Source organism: Diadema antillarum, unplaced genomic scaffold (genome assembly GCF_040938485.1).
Source record: "Diadema antillarum isolate AM-2024a unplaced genomic scaffold, OU_Dant_1.0 seq00002031_RagTag, whole genome shotgun sequence".
NCBI classification, from domain to species: domain Eukaryota; kingdom Metazoa; phylum Echinodermata; class Echinoidea; order Diadematoida; family Diadematidae; genus Diadema; species Diadema antillarum.
In genome coordinates this window covers 281,591-304,475 of record NW_027272684.1, presented here as the reverse complement: position 1 = coordinate 304,475, position 22,885 = coordinate 281,591, and the positions used below count along the sequence as shown (strand labels likewise).

The window sequence follows — 22,885 nt, the reverse complement described above, 5'->3', positions numbered from 1 at the left end:
AGTCTCCCTCAACTTGTATGCTGCCACCACTCGGTTGGCCATTGCAGCAGCACGTAGACACACAACAATCTATACGTATGCAGTGTGCAGCAAGAATGCAACCGAGATTCCAAATGTCCATTATAGCCCCCCGCCCTCCCCCCCCCAAAAAAAAAAACAACGCAACAACAACAACAACAAACAACAAAACAAAAAAACAAAACAAAAAACAAAACAAAACAAAACAAAACACAAAACACACACAAAAAACAAACAAAACAAACAAACAAACAAACACACAAGACAAGGCAAGACTAAGAATCAGATATAATGTACAGAATTAAAGAATGGAACAGTTTCAGCGGAGCGGCTTATCTTGTTTTACTCTACCTTCCTCATAAATCATACAGCGAGGCCTCTAGATCTTGTTATAAGAGTTGCAGCATTATTGCCCATATTCTTTGAGCGTACATACGGGAGAAAAAAAAAACACGATGCATTATAGCTTTGTGCACAGGGACCTATTAGTTCATGAATTTCTGGATTTGTACCCCGTTGTCTTCTGTGAAGGACATTCAGTTGTACCATAATAATGCGAGATCTTTTAAATCTTTCATTTTGCCAGTGCTAATGTACCTACATGTATAAGGGGTTATAAGACAAGGAGAGATGATTGGTGATTTTCAGTTTTCCGGTGAAGGTATCAAAATGCGTCGGGAAGATTGTTGGCGAGTATACTACATGCACACGCAAAGTCAGTACAGTACTTGTACAAGTATAATGAATGGATGCAGTGAATATTGGATGCATATTGATACAATAAACGATAAATTATATGATAATATGGTACTATACATGTATTTATAAATCGGGGGGGGGGGGGGGGGGGGGGGGGGGGGGCCTAAAGGGCCCCCCCTTAAGATCTCGGCCGTGGATCGCGCAATCGCCGCGGAAATTTGCACAGTGGTAGTGTGCGATGTAATCTACAAGCTCGTATATTTAAATTTTCCGAAATAGTCTTCTTTTATTTTATTTTGATTAATTATGCTAATATATGCGAGAAATCAGACTCTTTGATCTAAATCAGTAAATAAAGCTCCAGAAGTGCTCATTTTTGGTCTAATTATTCTTTGTGGCATTCTTAGCAAATGTACGTGAAAAAAAAAATTCGGTATCAAAATTAATTTCTTATTTATTTATTGTTTCATGAATTTCTTATGTATTTCTTTGTTTTTTCGACTTTTGTTTTGTTGTTTTTTGAAACAAAATTTGGTGGCAGACATTTTTGAAGCATAATACTCTTAAAACAAATTAATTTTAGCCATTGAGAGTAAAAATAAGCATATTTATATGAACCATGTGAAAAAACTCAATTTGCATTGACTTTGTACACAAAATCACATTTTTGAGCCATTTCTGGCCTGACATGCATGTACAAAAAGTTATGTAACTTCAGAACCGTACCCCCGGGCGTCACAAATTTGGTGTCAAAATGTGCGGGAAACTCGAAAGAAAAAAGTCATTGAGCATCGCGGCGAGAGCGTTGCGTGTTGCAGAGTAATCGCGCAGAAATGTCGAGGGGGGGGCCTTTTAGGCCCCCCCCCCCCAGTCTTTTTAGGGTTAAACAAGTCATCAATGGATGCACTCAATTATGATTACATCATAAAGTCTGAGCTGCACTTGTTGGTTATATCCAGGTGTGTGTGCATGAGTCAGGATGTCATATGTAGGCACAAGTATAATATAGAGATCGTCCAATTAATGCATGACCCCTTTTTTTGTGGGATAGTCATTCAATCAGAACAAAGACCTTACTCCCAAGTCATCCCAATTAAACAGTGGTGACTGTAAATCTCTGAAGACTAAAAGAAATCAAGCATTACTGAATTTCATCACCACTTCAATACAATGGAATTCATAATGGAAATTCATAGATTCAGTTTCCCTCATCTGGAAAAACTTCTTCCAGATGCAGTTCAGTTTCTTTTTCATTGCATTAAATTAGAATTCCCTCACAAATGAGAAAGACATCAATGCATGTACAACTGCATACCAATACTCTGTAGTTTCCTGTCTTTACATTTACTCGCTTCTTTTTTCTGCTAAGGAATACGCATGTGCTCACTTCTTTGCCATCCGTAATATAAATAGTAAATAAAGACCAATATTCCTCCACAAGCAATCATCTGCAGATACACTCTACTCTGTATTCACAAGCAACTGACACAAACAAAAACTGAACTGAAAGCTAAATACCAAAAACGTACAGAAAATTGCATTGCTCATAAAGCTAAGGGATGATATTTGGTTTACACTCACACTAACTACAATTTGAAGATACAGTATTCTCTTCTTCCTCCTCCCCTCCCCCCCCCCCCCCCTCCCTCTCCCTATCTTCTTTTCACTTTTTTTTTAAAGAGTACTGTATACGCTATATATTTCGCGGGGGTTGCGAATTTCGCGAGTCGGGAGCTATTCATGAAATTAACAACACGCGAAAATATTACCTTCCAAAATGAATCCCTTGCCTTGATGATACGAACATTTCAGTACTAGTATACCATGTCACGGCTAATACCGAACAGACCATATTGGCTAAGCTTGTTTACGCACGTCCACGTCTACTTACGAATACTGTAGGGAGCCAATCCATTATCGCAAGGGGACCACTCGTCAGAAATCTAGCGCGATGGACTTCACCACTTCAAAAATGTTGAATTCTAACTTACTAGTTCGCAGAGTTTGGTAAGTTTTTTTTCATGCAGTGTATAACTAGTATCATTCTTATTTGCTAGTAAGTTGAAAATTCACACTTTCTTAGCCACTTCATATTTTCTCTGGTCCCCCAATCGCGAATTTAACCACTCGCGAAAATGTGTGACAGCGGCAATTCGCGAAAATTTATGTACGCGAAAATTATAGCGTATACAGTATGAAGGCTTGCAAATAAAGGCAGCTCCTTTTAAAGTGTCACAACTTTACACATGTCTCACCTGCCGAGTACTGTCAAGGCACTGTGGCAATAAGTCTCAGGGTTACATACCGAAAGAGAACATGTATTAGTACTGTGTATTGATGCAACTTTCTTACTTAGACAATCTACATAAGTTTTCACGATAGTACGTAGTACTCCTAGAGTCTTATGATGCTTCCGTTCATGATCTCCTACATGTACATACAACATGGCCCTGCCCAATGGCCAACACATCAACAATGTGAGGCCGTGGTGGCAGAACATGACTGTCAGATTTCAAAACGGCGTCTTGACACTTTTGCCCCTTATCTCTGGAGAAGTAATTCTATTGACAGCCATTCAAGAGCTGTGACATAAAAGCATGGCATCTTGTTGGTTTATGCTTTACATATACATTATCATCAGGTGACACATACGATGTCAGATCGGACAAGGAGATAGTGCCAGCACAAAGTTCTTTAATTGTTTTGGAGTGGCTGTCTCCATCACACAACACTCGTCACCTTCCAGCCACCAGTCCTTGTCTGCTGCGTATCGACTGGCCCTCAGGGGGAGGACGGCTGACATATCGGCGACTGTCATGAAGCCTAGACTTGTGCCTCACCAGTCCATCGCTGTCCGCGAGCACGCCATCATCGTAACTGTCCAAACAGATCAATTGTCATGGCAGTGAGTGCATTGTTATTGTTCTGATATATAAGCATTTATATCAGAAATATCAGTTATAAAACCGCCTGAACATCAACATATAGGTTCTTTTAGTGCGATCATTCTCAGTGTGATTTGGGCCGTAACAGTAGTAACAATTGGTTTTAAAAGTTTGAGACCAAAAACAAGTAAATGTATTGACTTCACAGAGTATGAAATTGGACTTTGATACTCATCTATTAACTTTCAATGAATATGACACTGGTATTAATCTGCTTTTTGGCACAACTGGTCAGTCATTTATCTGTGGGAAAAATGCTTAAAAAACAGCAATTACAATTTCTAGCGGCAAACAAAAATTTCATTGAATACTCTATATTAAGCCAAGAGACATATGGTATGAAGATCAAGGTTTCATTTAGAAGAGAAAGAATTGTGATTCCCTCTTTGAAGTCGTGAAAATATGTGCTGCCGTTACACACTCTAAAAAGTAGCGAAATACTGTAATAATATTAAGAAATGAACAGAAATATCATTTCATTTACATCAACATTTGGCTCGTGTTTTTCCTGAAAAACCTCTTTGTTTGTTTGTTCTTGTTCTTTTCACATCACATGTTCAAAAAACATCAGATCTTCCATCACATACTCCCACACACTGCTATAAATTTATCAGTAGACAGCAGTTACGAAAAGAGAAAACGAGCCATTGTGGAGTACATGATGAACTCGATGAACTCCAACAGCCTTGACTGCTGGTTGGGGGCTTGTACTTATGAGTCTCTAGCTTTTGTTGTTTCTGTAGCTTTTCTTCTCTAAATAAGTCATATCTTTGCAGTGCACTAAGTCTTTTCACACATATCACCGTTCAAATTTCACATGGAAGCAGAACTTACTACAAGTGAGCACACGCCATGGTGTAATACATGATGAAACCAAACACCATGAATACAGTGGCAACGATGTATGCAGCTGTCACTCTTGGAGAAGGCTGAGTAGCGAAGAACAAAAGAAAGACAGACTGCACTGCCAAGGTTCACAAGTATGCTGTTAAAGCCCAAACAAAGTTCTGGTACGCCTGCAAAAGTTGTCAAATTTCGCTCCCAAATGTGAACGTATGCTTAGGAAATGTGCAGGATAACGATGTTATGACAAGATATTCGATGGGTAACGACGAAAATGCGAAATATTAACCAAAAAGGCTCAGTCTCAGAACTTACCCGAACGGGGTCAGGCTAAACTCGTACTCGGGGATAACTCGGCTTCGCCTGTATAAACTAGCGTTTCGTGTTCTGGCTACTCGCAGTCTGGTCCGAGTTGTTACAACGCGCGCATCAAAAACCTCTTTTGCGCGCATGCAAAATTAGTGTGCGCCGATCAAGCACCTCTAAAACAATCAAAGGCGCTTGATAAACAACAACTAAAACTCCAAAGACCGCGCGTCTCAGCAGGAGGACTGCGCGCTGTCATTTTTGTTTTGTTTGTACAGGATTACGTTAGCACGCACTTTCCTGTCCATTCACTTAGGCCTCATTTGGTATTATGCAGTGGCCACTGTGGCGATCACTTACTGCGTGTGAATTGTCTGAAGTAGGGTCGAATTTTTCCCGAGACCGAGTTAGTCTGGAGCCTTCTGGAATAAAAGTCGGTTTTCCTACTATTATTATTTTTCTCAAAATACTCCAAACCGACTCATCATTCCGGCAAACCGCGTCAGCCAGGTAAGTTTCTTAGTGGACTCTTTCGATATATTGCAAGAAAAAATGAAATGGTGCTAGACGGGTTCTCAAGCACTAACCGAAACTTAGTTTTCACTTTAACCCGTTGAAGACAGTTTGACTTTGCTACAACACGCATTTCCAATAGATGCTTGCCCGAGTGTACTCGGGACTTGTCCTCAGTGGGTACAGTAAAAGCTGTTATTTTCGCTTTTTTTTTTTCTTTTTTTGCAAATGAGGCAGCACAGACATTATCGCAAGATCTTGTTTTCAAAATTTGACACCAAGGCTATCCTAGGTGCACTACTGCCTGTCTGTTTGCAATATTTTCATGTGTTGTTCAATTTGTGGCCAAACAGTGACTTGCAAAATTCACGAAAATTAAACCCTTGTGAAAGTAATAGACAAATGCTTGGCACGTCTGCTACTACTGTTGCATTGAACAAGTTCATGTATGTAAAAACATGTATACATATATTCTTCACAATTGGTGAATTCAAAATGTCCTTACACAATACACCATGGGCAGCGAGCAATGCAACAAACATCAGAATCAATATACTCACTTCAACTACTCTCTCAATACATCAGAAGCTTTGCCTCACTAAGGGTCACTTTTCTTTCATGGAAATATATTCAACTGGCTTTGAATATTTTGTTCCTCTGCTTTAATAGAGTGTAGAGGTAAGAATTGGTGGCCAGATTTGCTAAACGTTGCTCCTTATTAAATATTTTAGAAGTTTCATTAATCAACAAATGTAAATAATTGTCTGAAAAAAAGACACATATAGGCCTATATGTATGTGAAAAACCTTTCCATCAAGGTCATGCTTCATCAAAAGGGTTTGAAAAGTCAATACATGTTCATCAGGGCCCTTCTGTATTAGATTGCTTGTACATAATTGCAACTCAACTCAATGAAAAATTGTCCAACACTTTCACTTTGATAATTTCTAGGTTGCAATAATAACAATGATGATTATAATGTTCAATAAAATTAATAATAATAATAATGATAATAACTTATTTAATAGTACATTTTTTTAGCATCATTATCATCATTAATATTGTCACTTTCCAAATAATTGTTATAATTCTTATTATTGTCATGATTATTATCAACATTGTATGCAATATCATTTTATCTAATCACTATTTTTTTCCTTTTTGTGCAAGCTGGCTCCTACACACATATCTTGAAGAGAAGAAGTGGCTGCCTACAAACATGTGATAACTCACCTCACTGTAGGGATTCTCCCAGTACTTGTCACAGGTAAGATAAGAACACACAGCAGTTTTCATCTCTTCTGCAATTGATAACATTTGATGGATTTTAAACACATTTGAATTTGATTTAGGCTTGGTTGACCATGTTAGGGTGCATTTGAGCGCTCTAAAGCGAACCAAAGCATGCTGAACTAAAGCATACTATACTGAACTGTGCCAGATTTGGAGCGTTCGAGCACTCTGTGGAGAAAATGTACCTCACGGGTTATTTTTGGAAGGGGTCATACATCTTGCAGCAAGAGGGTCATTCCCCAGGCGCACTTGAACTACTTACAGATGCCCCAAACAAAGAGAATGAACTCTTTGCACTATGATGTATGTGCATGCTATGCCCACTCTCACATGCAAACTTTTGGTATGCTTCTGGTACACTTTTGGAGCACATCAGGAAGTGGTCCATTTTTGGCTCGGTACAGTACGGTATGGTGCACTCTAGGAGCATCTGAGCGCTCATCTGGCGTGGGTACGGTAGGGTACAGTTTGCTTTAGGAGAGTGCTCAAATGCACCTTAGATTTTAAATATTGAGGGTCTATGCTACATCACTTCTCCTGGGTTGTTGGATTGACCATCATTGTTAGGTAGCTGCTTATATAAAGGCGAAAATACTCTCGATTTACAATAGAGAAGTTTTATGTGCCTCTACACACAAGGTTGACCTTTCATTGGGGACAAATTTTGTGCAAGAGGATTTCAATGTGTTATTGTGCTTCCCTTGTCGCAGATGTCAGTAATTAGAAGTACATTGCCTGATGGCCCTACCAGTATTATTATCCTAACCAGAACTATTTTCATAGTATTATTACCACAGTATAGCTAGGCATCAATTTTACACCAGAGAGAGGAGAGGTATCATGGGCAAAACACCTTGCATGAAGGATGTATGTGCACCTGAAGGGGAATAGAACTTGGGATATCCTGTGCAAGTGTCCATTGCCTTACACATCTATGCCACTCTGTTAACATAAACACACTTATCTGTAAACAACGTAATACTAGTACAAACCTAAAAGCTCATATCTGTCAGTACCAGTAACTTGTGGTGGAATGCACATCTTCATGATGCTCTGTAAAAGAAGGATGGAAGACAGAAATAAAGTAACCAAACAATTCATCTGAAGCTGTAAAAGCAGAGAGAGGCTTCAATTTAGCCAAGTAGTAGCCACTTTGCATGGGAACCACCTATCACAAACTGCATGCAAAGCTAAATAACGTAATGCTCTAGGGTCGAAGGAGAATTTTGAACAGGCATCATCCCATATAGTGTACTCCCGTTATAACGAACACAGTTATAACGAAATTCCGGTTACAACGAAATAAAAAAAAAATCAGGGTCACAATATTATCCTCTCCATGGTTTTTATTGTTTATTTGTTCAGTTATAACAAATTTCGATATAACAAAAGAAAACTGCCTGTCCCGAGGACTTCGTTATAATGGGAGTCCACTGTATCATCGTGGGATTACAGTAAATTAAGTGAAAAATTATCACAGAGTTAGCATCCACCTGACACTTTTTATTAAGATCTTCCAGTTCCCTCTGCTTGCAGAGTGCTTCTTCCCAGTAGGACGACTTCTTGCTTTCTGAGATCACATCACAGCGCAGGTAGTCACAGTGGTCAGCCAGGCAGACTGCATTTGCTCCCTGCGAAGAGAAAGTTGAAACAGAAGCTGGAAAGTGTTTTATGGCAGTAGGAGCACAGATGTGCCCACACAACACATTTACATACTTTAATGTTTTTCATTATCCTATTTGAAATGTCGGTAAAAATGCATTTCATACTAAATTCACTGCATTACATGAAAGCAGACTTCATCGATAACTAGCTGTTACAGATACTAGGATATAAAATAACAAAAAAGCAAAATCTCCTTCCATTTCTGGCGAATGATGAAATAGCTTTGACTTGCTTCAAGGTCTACATCCTGTGTTGCACTTTGTTGTGGCCAATGTAAAATAAATCTGATCTAGTAGATCTTGTGACGAGCAAGAGTACGAGGTTGACTAAGGTGCCTCTGTATATCACAATGTATCCTGCTCAGATACGGTACTGACATGAGGTGGGAGTAGGGACCCCCAGTGGTCTTATGAATAGTTTGCCAAAATCTCTTCAGCTATTAACCCTGCATGCTCTTTCTATATTCCAACTTTGATCCTTGACATTTGTTAGTTACCTGACCTACACCACATATATTTTGCCTCAAAATCTTGTCAGCAGTCATTTGAACTTCACATACACATATTATCAAATCATTCCCAAGTGATTTTGGAAAATGGCATTCTTTAAGAATCTGAACTTAAACTTTAACACCCAACATTCATCGGAATATCCAAAAATGTAATCCTCAATTTCTTTTACATGTCAGGCTTTATTATCAATACTTTCTAAAGTCATCACACAACACAAATTTCCATATATTGAGGTGTATAAAATAACAAAACAAAACAAAGCATGCTGATTGGATAGATAGATGGGCAAACAAATTTGATAATGACCCCAGAAGTATCCTAAGAGGATACATGACTAGCTATGTTTTTGTTCACGCTTTACCCATCTTGGTGATTAAAGCATCTTCTCACCCGAAACACCGTGTTTGGATGCTTGTTGACGAAGTGATTGTCGAGGAACCTTTCGCTGTAGAAGGCCTTCGCACAGTAGAGACATTGCCAGTTGTTGGAGGCCTCAGAAGCCTTGTGCCGCTCATTGTCCCAGTACATGTTCCGATCCTGTTTCAAGGGGCATTCCGGTCCTGGCTGGAGTCCCTCTTTCTCCATGATGGACAAAAAAGACTGAATATATGGAGCAGAAAAGGGATAACACCAGATACTGATCACTTGACATAAAAATCTTCACAACACACTTCCAGGTTAGTTGAAAACCTTGAATTTTGATACACAACAATAACAAATGGAGTACTTAAAGAATATCCCCTAGAATGGCATCCTTTTTGATCACTCTGTGACTCTTTTGTCATTAAAGCTTCTAAATGTGCTGCTGCAGGGTTAAATGATATGACTTTAACAAATTCAGCATTTCAAAGATAGGGCCTATGTGAAGAATGATATTCACACAATGCAAATTTGGACATAAATCCCTGCCCAAAAGAAGAAGTTCAAACAAGTGCACAGAGTAGAACATAATGTTATGTTTGACACTCAAATGGAATGTCACAAGATCATGATGGAAATGTCACTTCATTAATTATATCAAACAGATATCACTGGTTCTTATAATTCTAATCCGCTCTGAAGAGATCAAGCATTCATGGGCCCAATCAGTCACTTGATTGACCTGTAGGGAACTAAAGAAAATTATAATTCTTTCAATTTTATTCCAACACTTGTGCATCTCATAAAATTCACGAGTTCTGAAGTGAAAAGGAGTTAAGATATTCCTTACATTGTATACTTTGCAAGGATAAATGATGAGTTCACACAAGCATATTATCAATAAGGTAGTATGGCTGTATGACTCGACAGTTTCTGCTGAAGCCTACAAAAGAGTACTAGGTTTAATCATTCCAAACATAGGTCTACAGGTAAACTTAAACAAAAAATGGTTTTAAACCATATCTAGAATCCATCAAGAAGATTCAATCTGTTCTTCTTAAAAGTAATTTTTTAATATACTGCTGTAGTTAAAACTTCATAACTCAATTCTGACTTCACAGACTTACCTTTTCAAGGATCGAATATGCAGTGCGTGACTTGATCCTTGAGCAATCATTCTCTTCACACCATGCATAAAAAGCCAGAGAAATCTATAAGGAATGATGAATTCCAATGTCTGCAAATTAATGTCTCAAAGTGGATTCGTAAATACTGTTACACAGATTAACTTCTTCTACTTTCAAAAATCATCATGTCTTTGTCAAATATTTGATATTTGTAGTTGTAGCAACATAAAAGAATGATGCCAATATTGATGAAGTAATGTTCCATTGAAGTGTATATTGCATTTAATGAACTGTGTCTAGATGTAAAAGCGTGTACCTAGTAAGAACGAGCAGGAATGTGTGTGGGGATGTGTGAGTGGTGCACGTTTGTGTATGATTGTGTGTGTGTTTGAGTTGTTTTTTTAAGTGTCTCCCATTAGGCCTATCATGGCTGGAGCCACATTTTTCAAAAGTGGGGTGGGGGTCAAGGGGTGCCACTTCCAAGTTTCATCAGCAATAGCAAGCGGAAAAAAAAGGCCTTTTTTAGTGCATCTACTCCTGCCATTTCCGTGTTTCATCAGCTAACAATATATAAATAAAAAGAAAGACCTTCAGTGTAGCTTCTGATTCCACTTCAGGGTTTCTTCACCTGACAAGCAAAAATGAAGAAAAAAAAGAAAAAGCACAACAAACAATATAAAACAAAACAAAACAAAACAACCACATAAACAAACAAACAAACAAAAAAAGGCCTTACCCACTTCAAATTCAATGTGTAATCGGCAAGAGTTTAACCACATTGATTTTTTTTTCACGTGCCACTTCTGGGATTTAAAAAAAAATGTGGGGGGGGGGGGAAGGTCACAACTGAATAAACTGATAATCCAGATTGATATCTTGTCACTATATATTCTACCATCCCAGAAAGTACATGCATATAATAGGTTGAGTTAGTCACATTAAAATCCATAATGTTCATTAAGAAATAACAAGGAAGACTTTTTCTCACCCTGCCATCCCAGTCTGGTGTGGGCGTATCTACTTAGTACAGAAATTGTTGCTTCTAATATCGTTAAGTGACAGACTAGATCTACATCTAATGAAACATTGTGTGGAAACTGTTCGAAAAGCATTGCTAAATGATATGAAATAATATTAATAACGGCGATGATGCCAGTAATGATGAATGATGATGATGGTTACAGTTATAACAATTATTCATCTTCATCACACAATAAGTATGAGACTTAGGACCCTACCAAAGTCCAACCATCCTGTGATGGCACCTGTTTTTAAAGCAAGTGACTAAAACTATGGTACAGTTAAAGGAAAACTTTCATAATTTCATTTATTCACAAAGACCCTAAATTAAAAATACTTCAAGTTTCGATGTAGAAGGCAACGACAATGAGGTCACTTTTTCATTCAATTTCTCTTTTTATATTTGTTGATAAATTTTATGAGGTATAAAAGGCACTTCCCCCTGGAAGTGCCTGGATGGGGTGATGGGGCGAAGGAAAAAAAAAATGCCTACTTTATATACGCTTATTTTTCTCCAGTCCTCCGAGCCTTTCTCTTCCCTCTTCGTTGTAATTTCAATGCAATATCTTAAATTTTGTTGTATCAAATGTATGTATTTTATGTATGTATGGTATGAAATTCATGTTAAGTTATTTCATTATTTATATTCTTCATTTATGCACCTTTATCTTTATGTATGTCCAAAAACAAATTTTATGAATATTTTATACATGACAATAAATTATCTTGAATCTTGAATCTTGTATTCTTTTATTTGATTTTCATTTTCTATCATTTATTTGACCGAAAGATCAGGCTGTATCTGGTCGTCGCAGATATGTTCCGCAGAGACTGCGGACCGGAGGAGAGCGATAATGTAAAAAAAAATAAATAAAAGACTCCTCTGGACAGACAGATTTTCTGTCTATTCATTTACGTACTTAGGTCTACCTCATCCCATATTAAAAACAACCACACCGAAAGACATGCCAATCAAATTTAGAATCTATCAATCATTAGGATTGTTAATATAGACCTAGATAAAGAATTTGAAGAAGATAAATTACCGTTGATATTAAATGTAACGTTGACCTTCTACACACAAGGAAGAGGAAGACGATGATGATAAAGAAGAAGAGGGTGTAGGCTATGGCAAAGAAAGAGAAAGGCACATACATGTATAGTCTAGACTCTAGATCTAGTCAGTTGACAGTATTATACTATATAGAACTCCCCCTTTCCGCCCCCAGTCAAAAAAAACCCAACATATTATTCGACATATGGGACTATGCAAAAATAAACATTCATTAACCATGCATGATCCGAAACCCTCACGAAAAGCTGCCATAGCTCGTTTTTGTTAAAATCTCGAAGAACTCACCAATATCATCGTCTGAAGTAATTTCTCCATTCTCGATGACGTCTGATACAGGAAATTTATTACATTTTATAGCGGTATAATAGAACAAGCTCAGTGGGCTCTCGTCTTTCCTCCACAGCACAAACGTTAGCGCATGTCATCAGCGCACCGCGGCCGTGCGTCGTGCCGCATGCCGCGTAGTGCGGCGTAGCTTCACCTCTCTGCTCGCTTGATCTGCCTGCGCCGCGCCTGTAAGAATAGAACTGTGCTGTCAGATATCTTTTGGCCCACACATGCACAACACACAACAACACGACACAACACACAACACAACACAACAAGGATGGCGGCTGCTAATGTTGCCCGAAAAGCTGTTCAGCTCCAAGTTCGAAACGGTTGTGCCATCCTGCGGATGGTCAACGGGGAGAACAAGTGGAATGGGATGTTCACCCACGATTTCAGGACAACACTGGACCAAGTAGAACGGTAAAGGCAACGTTTGCTCGATGTTTTGATAAATAATCTACGTGGAAGCACACTCTTTCATTCCAGGCCTGCGCCGCGCCGTGCGCCTGTACCCTAGATCATTATGTTAAAGACCTAATAAAATGCTTGCAAAATGTTTTAATATGCAAAAGAAGTGTAAAATATATGTCATGATTATCAATGTAAATAGGTTGTCAGTGTCGTTCCGGTTTTTATCGCTTCTAGAAACTCCCCCAAATATCACATTTTTGGAGGACCCCGTTGCAGCTTTTGCGAAAAAGATAGTCACGTGACCAACACCCCTGAACCGATTGATGACGTATAAGCACGGAGTTGTGCTCAGTTAGCAGACGCCGCTCAGCACAAGCACTCAGATTACTAGCTTGGTACACGCGCGTACACGATAGCTAGCCCGGCCAGGCCCGGGCCCCGCGGGATGTGCGCTCCCGGTCGACCCACTGACTGTCGACATGTACTCATTACCACGTACATTATCACTAAGTTAGCTTGCACAGATACCTGGTACATCGAGCATAATGTCTTCCCCTATATGGGTAAACTTCGACATTGATGATGATGATGAAGACTGCAGCTCTGACGATAGCGGAGAAGAAGAGGAGGCACATGAAGTTGAAGGGGAAGATGGGGAGGGAGAGGCAGCCGATGAACCAGAACGTTACCGTGGGGCTGCTGTACCTTACCGATATGAACCAGCTGCATCTCCCCCGCTGCCAGTGCAAGAGCGTATGAACATGGCACCAAGCCCGAGAATAGACCTCACGGAAACGATCGCCTGGGAAATACAGAGAGGTATGTCTGGTATGCCCCCATATAGTTTAACGTTAGAAAGGATATACTGTATTCTACATGATTGACATTGTATTTTGTAAGTTGTAACTGTCTAGTAAGTAGAAGAACAGGCCCAGCTCGCTCACAAAATGAGCGGCTACTCCGGCCGCAGCAAGCAAGCGGGAGCGTCCCGGCCGTGGCCTGGCCCGTCGGCCGGCGCTTACAAGTTAAACTACCAGTAGTAGTCTAGTAGTAGATCTAGTAGCAGTCTACTAGTTGAGTAGTAGTTATAGTAGTCTACTAGTAGTAGTAGTCTACTAGTACTACTACTAGTAGTAGTACTATTACCACTACGGCACTAGGTCTAGTAGACTAGTAAGTAGTAATAGCAGAATCTTTGGTAGTAGTACAAAGGCTACACTCTAACGCCTAACGGTTAGGGGGATATGTTGTTACAGGGTGGGTCGTGGCTCAAAAAAAAAAAAAGGCCTAACCAGTTTCCCATAGTCAGTTTCTGCAACTCGCAACATTTGTTATCAGTAATTTAGATGCGCCATTTTCTAAGTAAAACGATACCAAGAATTATCGTCAATTTTGGTCGAGTAGTTTTTGTTTTATGCTAAAAATCATACTGTGGAAGGAAGCCCAAACGCCGTGCTTATCTACCGATGAATGCCACGGTGGGGCTGGATTCACGAGTAGGTCTAGTGGTCTAGGCCTATAAAGCAGGCGAGTCGCCGTAGTACAGACACACAGTGGTGGTGGGGCTATCGTGAAATAGGCCCCACCGCAGTGCGCGTGCACCGTACCCGTGCGTTTATAGCAAGCAAGGGTAGGTCCTCCTAGGGTTAGGTAGGGTTGTATTTATGGTTAAATTGGCCGTTAAATTAGTCGAGGGCCATATTATGAAGTCATTTTCGCCGCATTCACGAGTATTTACTGTGGAAGGCAGCCCCACCGCCGTGCTTACCTACCGAGATGAACGCCACACGGTGGGGCTGAAACAGGCGAGTCGCCGTAGTATTACTATTTATTAGTACAGACACGCAGTGGTGGGGCCTATTTCACGAGTTTGCCGAAAATAATGGATATCCAAGCGTACCACAGTTGTAATCTGTATTATTGGCAGTATTAAATCCGATACAGTTCATTAAATATTCTTTTGTCTAAAGGCTTAGCCAATGACAATAGTGCAGCGCAGCACCTGCTATGCGCTCTCTAGCTCGCTCCCCCGCCAGCGCTAGCCAGTGCAGCCGCCGGCCGGCTGTCGCTGCGCTGCGCTAGCATAGCCTTGCCAGCTCGCTGGCTACGGCTAGCTGGTCGTGAACGACTCCGTTCTTAGACGTCATCACAATTTAGAGGTGATAGTGCGCCGCATGCGGCGAAAGTATAGCAAGTTTTCCAAAACCGAGGAAATTGCATCCATTATGTTAACAAATATAGAACAAAATTCAGAACAGTAAAAAACCCCGCACAACCATAGAATTACTTAGAATTTAACATTTAATATTATTACATCATTGAGAAAAAAATGCCTAAACCATTTTATTAGGTCTTTAAATGCATTGCTCAAACTGGCGTAGGCTTTTTGACAGTTACATGTGCACTGCTTTCAATGTCTTTGGCAATACTAGTAAGTGATGTAAACGGAGATTAGCACAGTTGAAGCTGGTGTGTTCTGAATTCAAAGTAAAAAGAAAAGAAGAAAAAGAAATTCAAAGAAAAACTTTTTAAGTGAGTTAAAATGAATGATTCGTCCAGATGCAGAGAGCGAGTTATCTCATCCTCAACACTAAGTTAGTCATGCTTCTACACCCTTTCCTCGGGCTCAGTTAATACAGCAATCATTCCTTTTGGGTTAATAAGTCAGAACACAACTGATAAGCAGATCTTATTTTATGTAGCCTGTCATTTTAATATTTCCACAATTTCATATCGAGATCTATGGTAGCAGAACCAAATTTCTCTTTCACTTTAGCCGTATATTAATTAGCCATATTTTGTGTTGTTTGTCACATCGTCAAGTTTCTGTACCAATCCTGATTTGTCTTGGTAGGATACAGAATTATGGAAAGCTTCTAAAATTCTGAAATCTGTTGATTCTTAAATTTGCAGCACATTTTAGGAGAGAAAAATCAATGTTTGTGACTGGAGTTGGTATACTTTAAATGATTTTATTTCTTCTAATTTTGAGCAAATCTAATTGATTTAACTAATGCTACATAATGTTTCTTATTACTATTATTAGTATATCACTCTTTCTGCACTGTAGCATATTACTATAATTATGCAGTAAAATTCAAAGTTGCCATTTTAATTAGGATAGTGCTAAGATGATATCTCATGCAAAATTATACCAGAACTTGATGGTGCGCCGGAACAGTTTGCTGAAGGTTCCATATCTTTTGAACAGATGAATGACGGGTACCAACGTGTACATCACTGCATGCATGTTTATACATTTCACAAAGTACAAAAATAGTCTAAACATGTTTGTGTCACAAGCAATGCAATTTATTCCTCCTTTAATAATTGATGAAAATGCAAGCTAGTGTCTGTCTTTTGCTCCAGCCTTATGTTTCAAGTTGAATCACTGAAGTTGATGTTCATATTGTCAAGGTGATCTCGTTTTCTTCATTTATGATTGGATAATTGGCCCAACTTCGTGGTATTTTCCATTTACTGCAATACTCAGCAATCCAGAAGTCAACTTCTTGATCATCACTGGAGAGGGCAAGTTCTTCAGTTATGGCCTGGATTTGCCCTGGATTGCCAGTCAGCCATTTGATGTCAATGCAAAATTCTTTGCAGAGAGTGAAGGAATACTACAAAAAATACTAACATTTCCAATGCCAACAATTGCTGCACTGAATGGTAAGGCCTGAAAGGACTAGTCAAACACATGATGTTGTCATTTTACTTTTGTTTACATATTGTAGAAGTGATCAGGAACATTGACATTTTATTGCAGATTTGAGATGTTTGACTATATGATTGTCACAAGCCTGTCGACAGAATATTTTGGAAGGTGACAGAACTTTTTTGTAATATTTGGTATTAATAAATTGTAATGATGTATTGTACAAAGTAAAATTTGTAGAAATTTGTGCTAATTTCAGCAATTAACCCATTGAGGACGAGTCCCGAGTATACTCGGGCAGATGTCTAGATGGGAATTGCTCGTTGTAGCAAAATCAGCTCTTCCTCAACAGGTTAATCAGCTAAAAGGAATTACTTTGTATTTGTTGGCTTTTCTAAATAGCTCATCTCCATACTCATTATTTTTCAATTTCTCCTTTAAAATGGCTGAGCATGTTTGACAATATTTCACAAGTATCTGGTTGCGTATAGATGTTAAACCCAACTTCCAGCATCTTGTAACATTTTGATCATGTGATATACAGGGCATGCCTTTGGAAATGGAGCCATTCTCGCTCTGACCTGTGATTATCGGGTGATGAAGAAAGGACGTGGTTGGTTTTGTCTTCCAGAAACCAAGATTCGCCTGAAATTTTCATACCCAACCCTGGAAATCATCAAGTAAAGCTGCTACAAATCACAACTTTGCCTTCATTGTTAGCGTTGTCTCAAACCTTGTTGTCCTTATCTTCATTGCATTTACATAGTACAAAAGTATTTTGTTATACTGCAGATATGATTCAGTTTGATCTATTTCATAGAACATTAACAGATAACAGAGTGTGTATTCAAAGGGAATTGTACAAAAATGATAATATTTTTGTGGCAAAACTGAGACAAAGTGTTGAATTATAGGCATAGATTGCGATGTTTTATGATCAGGCAATCACATGAAATCTAAAATAGCCAAAGAATTTACCTAGTTAAAAAAAAAGAAGAAGAAAGAAAACATTAAGGGTTCCTGTGGAAGCATAATGTTGCATGTTTACAATCTGTGATCAGACATGGAATATTGGCCAGGATAGATAAGATGTCTCCATCACATGATTTAGAGGTAAAAGAATGTTGAACATAATGTAGCGGGAAAGTCCCTTAAAAGAGGGGGATTAAAAATATAAAATATGATCTGATCTACGAGAGAGAACACACAACCAGAGTTGGGAAGTCTTTTACTTTACTGGCTTACTCTGGCTTTAGAGAAATAAGGAAAAAGATCTCTCCGTCACAATAATGTGCACATTCACTTAAACATTAAAAATGTCAGTTCAGCTCCTCTTGCATAAACCATGAGGTTTATGTGCAGTAACACTCAACACCATCATTTGTGTGCTGTGATGTGGGCTAGGTCAATCAAATTGGCATTTTTCTTTCACACAATATTATGTACGTTCACCTGAACTGCATCAGTGTGTTCATAAACTAAGAATTCACTTTTCAAAGAGATACATTCTCCATTCAACGCTTCCTAGCTGATCACGTTTCTATCAATTTAATGCATGTCCATGCACTTGTTCTATTTTCCAGTCTGTCTAGACTGAGAAAGGGGTTTCTCTTATAGAAAGTGGCATTTTCCACATATCAAATAACTAACCAAGTAGTCATCTGCAGGTGATATAATAATTGTAGTGAGGATTACTAAGTATAAGTGCATTTTCTGTGTAAGGTAAGAGGTGAAAATTTTGATTTCAAACAGTTTGCATCTGTACTTTAATTCTACTTAAAATTCTAACATTGATTAAAATTTTAAATGATGCATAGCTGTTTTTGATTTTTTTGTTTGTTTGGTTTAATTCCAATGATAAGTAATGTAACCAAACTATCTCTTTAAGGTAACAAATTTCTCATTGTACCTGTACGTGTCATGCCATTCACCATCACAGACTAAAACTGGGCAGAGGTCAAACCCTGCGAGATTCTGCCATATTCAGCAAGAGGTACGGAGCAGAGGAAGCTGTGAGGGCTGAAATAGCTGACGCTGCCGTTGATGAGACAGAGCTCATAGACGCCGCTATCAAACTTGGGCAGGACATTGCAGGTTAGTGCATGCTGTTCAGTATGGCCCATCTTTAACAACTTTCGAGTTTAAGAATACTCACATTTTGTTTCTGACATTGTTGTTGCTGAATTTTTGTGTGTATGTATGAGTTTATTCTTCCCCAAGAAAAGATCAAATTCAGGCCCAGGATGAAAGAGCAAGACATGGCTGTTAACTGACAGTTACATGCCATGTTTATTGACCCAAGATCTTGCGGGTCTTTCTTTCATTAAGATCTCATGCCCCATCCAGAGCTGCCAAGCCAAGACTCTCTGATTATGGAGGCTCCCTGATAGACGGAATATTTCTTTACATCCTAACAAAAGAAAACAAAAATGTTCCTGATTTGAGAATTACTTTTGCTCGTTGCAATGCAGATGTTAAACACAAGCTCTGAGGATCCTTCCTAATTCTAACGTGTGAATGTTTGTAACCCACCCCATCAGAAGTACCTGTAAATTATTTTTGAAATACATGTAACTCTCTTCTCAAAGTCATCCTTCAGATATGTGTGCCACTTCAAATGTGTTATTAGTTATGGGGTGATCTGCATAATACATGTATGTTGTGCTGCAAGGAAATACTGATGAAACACTGTCAGAGTACCGGTATGCACTCCAATTCACATTGTGAAGTGTGTAACAAAGAGTTTCTTGTGACTTATGTTTCCAATTTGCACAGATCATATCTGCCTGTATTTAGAATGATAATAAAATCATGATAATGGTAGTGATTTGATTATGACCAAAACAAATAAATAAAAAGAACTGTTTATTCTACACAAGCCTTTACACTGTCCTATACAAGCCATTACACATGTATCTGATATATAACTGGTGACATAGATCCCTTTTAAGTAGCATTGGGTTGGTTGTAGTAGTTTGATGAGTAAACAATTCAAAGTCCTTTGCCGGGTAAACAGTGTACAGTCTGAAATGGCACTGACATAAAGAAAGATGTGATTATTTGGGTACAAGGTATAGTGTCAACAGTTTTTAGACCTGAACTTTCAAACCCAAATCTAAACTTCATATCACAGGCGTGCAGACATTTTTTTTTTTTAAACCTCTGCCAAAGCGGTGGTGTTTTTGCTGGGATTGGTTTGTTTAAGCAAGGAGGTACTAGGCAAGCTTGCCTAGTACCTCCTTGGTTTAAGCCTTCAAACAACACATACATGTATTGGTTTGTTTGTCTGTCTGTTTGCAAAGTAATTCACAAAGTTACGAATGGATTTGGCTCAAAATTTTCAGGAAAAGTTGATTATGACATAAGAAACGGAAGATTAAATTTTGGTAATGATCTCGAGTACCGTCTTGATCCAGGAATTTTTCTGATTTTTTTTTTAAAAGGATTCTGTATCATTGCAAAATACATATACTGGTAGGGCCATTTTCAGTTATGTGCATATAACCCCACAATAAAAAGCCACACTACTTGGCATTACTGTCACTATTTTATACATTGTATTATGATGACCACCATTGACTTTTAGTATGCAGTATGAATGCAGGACTATGATATAGAGTAGAATCACAATATGGGTGGAAATGAATTGCTTGGCGGTGGCCCGTACTCTCCAAGTACTTTTCTAATGTTGATAATATCTTTCACATTACTATTTACATGAGTCAAATTAACAGTAATCATGTATTCCTCCTCTTTGTTTGTAATATAATTAGTCTTTGCAGAGGAGAAAATGCCGTGTGCAGATTGAGGATTAGAGGAGCTCGTCCAAGATATTGATTTGAATTCATAAGTCATCAGCAGGATCTAAATTGTCTGGAAAAGAAACTGTCTTCATGAATGTGCTGAAGTTCTTAATGCACATTCTTCGAAAAGAATCATACACTTTTCAGCAACCAAACTGAAAAATCAATATACTACAGTCGACCCCCATTATAACGAAGTCCTTGGGACTGGCAGTTTTCTTTCATTACATCAAATTTTCGTTATAACTGTACAAATAAACAACAAAAATACATAGATAGATAATGCTGCACCCTGAATTTTGACTTTGTTGTAACTTGAATTTCATTATAACAGGAGTGCACTGTAAGAGTCTTTTCTTGTACAAGTACAGAACTTCCAAGGCAGATATAGTGTTCTTTGCAGGGGACATAAAGCAAGGTGACAAGGAGGGGGTTCATCCTCAAAAACAAACAGACAAACACACACACAAACAAACACCCACTAATATGTAATTATGTTTCTGAATTGCATTACTTTATATGTGATCAGAGTTACCAATGTTTGAGAACACAGAAAGGAGTCTCCTTGTCATTGCATGGTAAACCACTGATAAACCACTGATTGCCAATCTCATACTTATGTATGCTAGTTTGTTTCAGTTGTCTCTGTACTCATCCCCCCCCCCCCCGCTTTTAAAATTACTTTCTTTTTTGCCTATGTCATTTATGTCTTTCTTGCACTTTATCTAGCCAGTGAATATGCTATCCCTTTAATTTTATACTATCAATATCATACCTAGGTGACGGACTTGACAGAGACGTTGTGGCAGCTGTAAAGGACAAGCTGTATGGCGCCCCCTTCAGAGAGCAGAAGGCAAGCCAAGAAAAAAGCATGACACAGGAGGAGAAGCTAGAGAGACTACGAGCTTTTGTCCGCGGGGCACAGATTTTGTCTTCTAAAATGTAGCACAAAAAAAAAAACAACTGCAAAAGCAGACACAAATTGTAAGAAAGGTACTGCAAGCTCCACTTTATCGTGATTGGAATACATGCATTTGATATATGTTGCTACCATTCAGGATGCCTTTTTCTCTTTTTGTACTGTCGTATGTATTACCTCAAGAATAAACCCGTGTCAGAAGAGAGAAAGAGAGAGAGAGAGAGAGGGAGAGAGAGAGAGAGAGAGACTATAAAGGGAGAGAACCTATGGTTTTCAACTGGAGAGCACTAAACCACCATGCAACTCCATGCAACTTTTTAGTAAGTGGAAGATTGACCATTAAAGAAGGCATCAGATTTTCATTCACGTCAAAACAATCGATTCTAATGGAAATCTTATATGTACTAACTTTTTTTTCATAGCATTTTTTTTTCTTTCTCCATTTCCTTGTGTTAGACATGCTTTTTCTAAGCTTTTCAGAAACTACATGAACAGGTGTGTCTTGTAAGATACATACAGTAATAACCTAAGAGGAACATTTTGTTTTCTCATTTACACTTGTAGGAGCTAATAAAAGTGAACAAAAAGCACTACAGCATGTATATTTTTAGTACATGATCATTTGATGATCGACATTGACATACAAACACATTGGTCTGAAATGTATACTTCATTCATCTTTTTTTTTTTTTCTTTTGTCGTGGAGTACTGTGTAATTTTTCACACGTAACCAACTGAACAGGTCCGTCACCTGATGAAAGGACCATAGTGAGAAACTCATTCTGTGATACAGGCGACTCCCATTACAATAGAGTCCTCAGGACCTTCAATTTTCATTTTTTTAAAAAATATTACAAAATTTTGTTATATCTGAACAAATAAAGTGTATAAACATATCTAGATGACAATTTGGGGCCCTGGATTTTACTTTGTCTATCAGAAACTATGTTTCAACTGTGTTCATTATAACGGGAGTGCACTGTATGAAAAATTGTGTAAAATTCCTTCTGACCTGTATCAAAGAACAAGTCTTCCTGGTTATGCATTCTTCATAAAGTGTATGATACATGTACAAAAGGTATAATAATGGTTAAGAAGATCATTGTGCAAGTTACCCATGACTTTCATGTACTGTATCACTGATGTGTGTACATATACATAATATGCATATACACACTCGCACACACACACACACACACACATACAAACTTGGAAATTGTAAATACAAATACAGTATTGATTTGTTTATTGAAACAATGACATCAGATTTTTAGCACAATGCAGCTGATTAAAAGCAATGTATAATAATGTGAAGTATTAATTGTATTAATCTGCATTAAGTTCTAAATGTGGGTAACTTCACCAAAACATGGTGAACCGTAACATTC

General features: G+C 38.4%; 2 protein-coding genes across 2 annotated transcripts; one reads left to right on the top strand and one right to left on the bottom strand.

The window, feature by feature from the left end:
- Positions 1–3,439: 3,439 nt before the first annotated feature.
- On the bottom strand, positions 3,440–12,764 carry LOC139713682 (uncharacterized). Its single transcript, XM_071625386.1, has 8 exons — positions 12,662–12,764; positions 10,282–10,365; positions 9,185–9,394; positions 8,111–8,248; positions 7,610–7,670; positions 6,558–6,625; positions 4,497–4,591; positions 3,440–3,594 (listed from the first exon to the last, which is right to left on the bottom strand). The coding sequence occupies exons 1-8, from the start codon at positions 12,689–12,691 to the stop codon at positions 3,453–3,455; spliced, it is 828 nt and encodes a 275-aa protein (XP_071481487.1). The 5' UTR covers positions 12,692–12,764; the 3' UTR covers positions 3,440–3,452.
- Positions 12,765–12,947: 183 nt separating this feature from the next.
- On the top strand, positions 12,948–22,532 carry LOC139713687 (uncharacterized). The gene is made up of 5 exons (XM_071625391.1): positions 12,948–13,126; positions 16,611–16,789; positions 17,320–17,455; positions 18,715–18,869; positions 21,358–22,532. Exons 1-5 carry the CDS (start codon positions 12,984–12,986, stop codon positions 21,522–21,524), a joined length of 780 nt encoding a protein of 259 aa, XP_071481492.1. The 5' UTR covers positions 12,948–12,983; the 3' UTR covers positions 21,525–22,532.
- The last annotated feature ends 353 nt before the right edge of the window (positions 22,533–22,885 follow it).

Bases quoted from the DNA above. Each gene is read 5' to 3' on its own strand.
- LOC139713682 (XM_071625386.1), bottom strand. From the start codon at position 12,691: ATGGAGAAATTACTTCAGACGATGATATTG. The intron at 4,592-6,557 runs GTGAGTTATCAC...TTCGCTACTCAG, and splicing joins GGGAGAATCCCTACAGTGAG to CCTTCTCCAAGAGTGACAGC. The intron at 3,595-4,496 runs GTAAGTTCTGCT...CTGTTTGGACAG, and splicing joins ATGGCGTGTGCTCACTTGTA to TTACGATGATGGCGTGCTCG.
- LOC139713687 (XM_071625391.1), top strand. From the start codon at position 12,984: ATGGCGGCTGCTAATGTTGCCCGAAAAGCTGTTCAGCTCCAAGTTCGA. The intron at 17,456-18,714 runs GTAAAGCTGCTA...TCACCATCACAG, and splicing joins CCAACCCTGGAAATCATCAA to ACTAAAACTGGGCAGAGGTC. The intron at 18,870-21,357 runs GTTAGTGCATGC...TATCATACCTAG, and splicing joins ACTTGGGCAGGACATTGCAG to GTGACGGACTTGACAGAGAC.